This window comes from Ixodes scapularis, unplaced genomic scaffold (assembly GCF_016920785.2).
Source record: "Ixodes scapularis isolate PalLabHiFi unplaced genomic scaffold, ASM1692078v2 PGA_scaffold8__174_contigs__length_109621045, whole genome shotgun sequence".
Taxonomy (NCBI): domain Eukaryota; kingdom Metazoa; phylum Arthropoda; class Arachnida; order Ixodida; family Ixodidae; genus Ixodes; species Ixodes scapularis.
In genome coordinates, this window is record NW_024609883.1 from 100,527,768 (window position 1) to 100,531,622 (window position 3,855).

At 42.0% G+C, this 3,855-nt stretch overlaps 1 protein-coding gene across 1 annotated transcript; it reads left to right on the plus strand.

Annotated features, from left to right (window-relative positions):
• Positions 1-1,150: 1,150 nt before the first annotated feature.
• On the plus strand, positions 1,151-3,238 carry LOC120836517 (venom protein 164-like). Its single transcript, XM_040205469.2, has 3 exons — positions 1,151-1,260; positions 1,929-2,148; positions 3,053-3,238. Exons 1-3 carry the CDS (start codon positions 1,183-1,185, stop codon positions 3,106-3,108), a joined length of 354 nt encoding a protein of 117 aa, XP_040061403.1. The 5' UTR covers positions 1,151-1,182; the 3' UTR covers positions 3,109-3,238.
• The last annotated feature ends 617 nt before the right edge of the window (positions 3,239-3,855 follow it).

Sequence of the window (3,855 nt, forward strand, 5' to 3'; positions counted from 1 at the left end):
TATTTTTCGCCAATCGGTCCCAGAGGACATAATCGCGGCCACTAAATTTTGCGAATTCCAGACACATGCACTGAAACTCTTGAAGACCAAAATTTTCGCGTGCCCTTAAATTTCCCGAATTGTTCTACTCGATATACTTGCGAAAATTAAAGGCTCGCGAGGATGAAGGGTTTTAGAGCATCACTCCGTGGTTCCACCGTTAAGAGGCGCGAGGATCCTGACAGTGGTCCTGGTTTCGGAGCATGCTCCTCCCACCTTCGGCGATGGCGTCGGTGTGTTGCGATTCTTGATTGCTTTTTTAATATAACGAAAACGGCCGCGTATCATCATGCCTTAGGTATTTCTAGGATGCTTACAGCCAGCGGAGTGAGTTATTGCAATATTTAGGCGATTTCAAAATTTCCTGAGGGTACTTTTAAGACCATGAACCTACTCACCAAATAACCTCCTTACAAAGAAGGGAGAAGTTAAAAACTTGTTTAGTATCCCCTTTAAGACACTGGAAGTTCTAGCGCTAAACGACAAACTCAACATCTGTAGTGTCAGTCTATGTCTATGAGGTATCTATTACAAACATGTGACACTCATGAATACTGCATAACCGTCGCTATCATACTGCTTGAAGCTTCGGCGTTTAAGAAGCACATTTTACAAAATATTGGCAGTATAACGACCGTACCCTGTTCGTCTTGGCATTCACCACAAGAACATCGTATACTCACAGCGAAAGAACAATATTTCTTTCTTTTTTTCACTAAAGACGCCTGAAAAAAGAACTTCCCCGTGTCATAAAAAAGGTCACATGACTTTTCAATATCTGCTGTATAAAGTGAGAGGGGGGGGTGCTTTCTATACCAAAAAAAACTCGACGGCAGGGGAAGATGAGAACGTGCAGTGGACGTCACAGTGCCGAACACAAATAGGAAGGAATAATGCGTAGAGACGGGCAAAGGCTGACCGTCTTTGTCGTAAACTCCTCACGCAAAGCCTGGCGTTTTCGGTAAGGGTAGGCTAACCTTTCCGTCTACAAGCTATCCTTCCAATCAGAGTTCAAAGCTCTGAAGTCACCGCACGTTCTCACCTCCTCCTCTCCTTCAGTTTCTGTTTCTTTTTGTATAAAAAGAGGCCGGGATTGGTTTCAGCTTAAAGTGTTGCTGTAGATTAAGCAGTAAGAGCCCGGCGATGAAGATACTGTGCGCATCACTTGCTTTGACCGTCATTGTCGCCGCACTGCTGGCAGATGTCACCGCCGATTTCGAAGTAAGTTTTTTTTCGTTATTTTTGTATTTGAAGAAACATTAATTTTGTTCTAGCCCCATGCGCTGGTATGTAGATTGTGGACTAGTAATGGCGTCTTTGGCACTGCTTAATTCGTATATTTTAATGCCGGTCTCTCTAGATGTTTGAGATTTCCTTGGCTCGTCCGGTGCGTTGTTGCAACATTTTGAATTGACCACGGTTGAACTTTGAACTTATCTCAACCGTACAGAGCGACAAACAGTAAACATTTTCACAGACAGGTTGAGTATAAAAATTGTTGTTAACTGCCTTGGTTAATGATCGCACCCACCTGGCCATAAATGTACAGGCGCACGAATAAGCGACCCTGCAGACAATTTCTCGGGGTACAAAACATACTAGTTATTCTGTTCATCGACAAAAGCCTGTGTTAATCGCCCTACCGCATTTTATTTTTGTTGACACGCATGTCCGCATTATCTCCTCTGATTATTTTTTTTATGGGGGGGGGGGGGGGGGGGAGGGGGCGATGGAGAAGGGAAGGTGTCTATTTTGAAGTCGATCTGTATTACTGCGCATTCTAAATCATCAAGTGAAAAGTGTACCTAGAAACCGCCTCCCGTATAATTATGTCAGAGATAACTGTCAGTATAAAACACACCCAAATCGGTTTTTTATTTCATTTGCAGGGACAGCGACCAGTGTTGCCCCCTGGCTTTTTTCCTAAACCTCCTGGAAATGCGGGTGATGGGTGCAGCGCTCTCTTCAAATGTGGAAATGACACATGCTGTTTACGATCGAAAAACGGGGGTTCACAAACTTGCAAGCGTTTAGGGCAACATGGAGAACTGTGTTCGGAGTATGGAACCAGGGGTGACATCTTCCACAAACACTGTCCATGCGAACCAGGTGATTACTGCGTCCTTTTTTGTGCAAGGCTAAGTTTTTAGCAACCTTGAACATGGGCTGCAAAGAGATTCACTTCTTGTATTCATCCTTTTTTTTTCCTTTTGTTTTTGAGGTGGGGAGTGGGGGCGGAGTGTTTTTGGAGAATCTGGCGTTTTGATTTGTCTTTTAGTGATGAGAAAACCTTATTGTGATTGATAATTGCTATATAATGTTGAACAGCTCAAAAATACCTTTGGCATTGTCGGATGATCCTTCTAAAGCTGAGCAGCAGGTATACAATGATTTCGCCATGAAGAATGTGAAACCTCTTAAAGACGTTCTGCGTACAAAGGTCCGAGCCAAACACGAATGGGGACAAAGCTGTGGAAATAACTTAAAAATGAACCCCCGGAAACCTCAGAGAGGCACTAGGCGTTTGGCGATGTGGCTTAAAAAAAGTTTCTTTGCTCAGTATTTTCGCAGAAGCATCAAATGGTAGCCAACTTTCCGCTAAACGACATACTTCTAGAGGAACAGTGGAATATACGCTGCTCTGAATTTTTCAAGAGAAATTTACAGTTGAAGGAGCCTTATTTTGATAAACCAATGCGTTTAAAAAGCTTGAACGTTATAATCCATACTAATAGTGTGTCGTCAGGTCAATTAATTATGAACATAATATGCCTAGCTTTATTAGATAGCAGTTACAAGTGACTCTGTAAAGAAAGAAAGTGCTTAGCGAACAAAAACTACAAAATAATTCACACCGATACCAAGAAATTTGCTCTAAATGCTAGAATGTTGGTCATAAGGCTACATATTTGGCAGGTATATGCACCTCCTGGTGACCTTTAAAGTTTTGTTCAGTTTTTAAAGCACGCACTCAATTTATATTTACATTCATGAGATCATAAACTACTTTCAGGTCTGCGATGCCGGCAATTTCCGAATGGCATACGTATATGTGTGTCAAGAAAGTGATTTTCTTCCGCCAAATACATATCCTGTTCACGCATGAAGGAAGCATCGAGCACATAATGCAGCGCTTAAATGGTTAACTTAAATAACAAGCTGCACCAAAAAAAATAATAAAGCTTCATTACAACAACCAGATCTCCTGGCTTTTCTTCTTTACATTTCCACCGGTCGGGTTTGGTGTTTACGAGAAAAGAAAGACACCCTCCATTTCAATATTCCTTCCGATTAAAGAGATAAAAGGAAAGTGAATAAAAGACGAAAACATAACAAACCATGTCAAACATATAAGCGAAAGCTGTGTCGTCTGTTTCGTCCTCTTGTGTGTTTCTTTCGTTTTAAGTCGACAAATATGAACTTGGTTAAAATTGCGCACACATAGAAAGGAACAGTGGAGAGAGAAGAGACAAGCGCGAACTCACAATTTGAAGTATTGAAGGAAGAAAAAAGAAGAACCCGCAGTGTCATCTCAGGCCAAGGCCACACTGGCACGGGTGCACCCAAACTCGCGGAGGGCACACCACATCAACCACACTCATACGATTGCGGAAAGGCAATTTTGCTAAGAGTCTAGAGGGCAAAGGGTTGTTTTATTTCGTAACTCAGGTCATAAGAACCCGTTAATGTGCTTGAATAATTTACGCAATGTATAAATGATTACTTTTGTATAGAGACCAGTTTTTCCCGATAGTTTAAGTATTGGTTTAACGCGAAAAAACGCTAAATTCCGCCATCTTGGACGTTGCTGCTTGT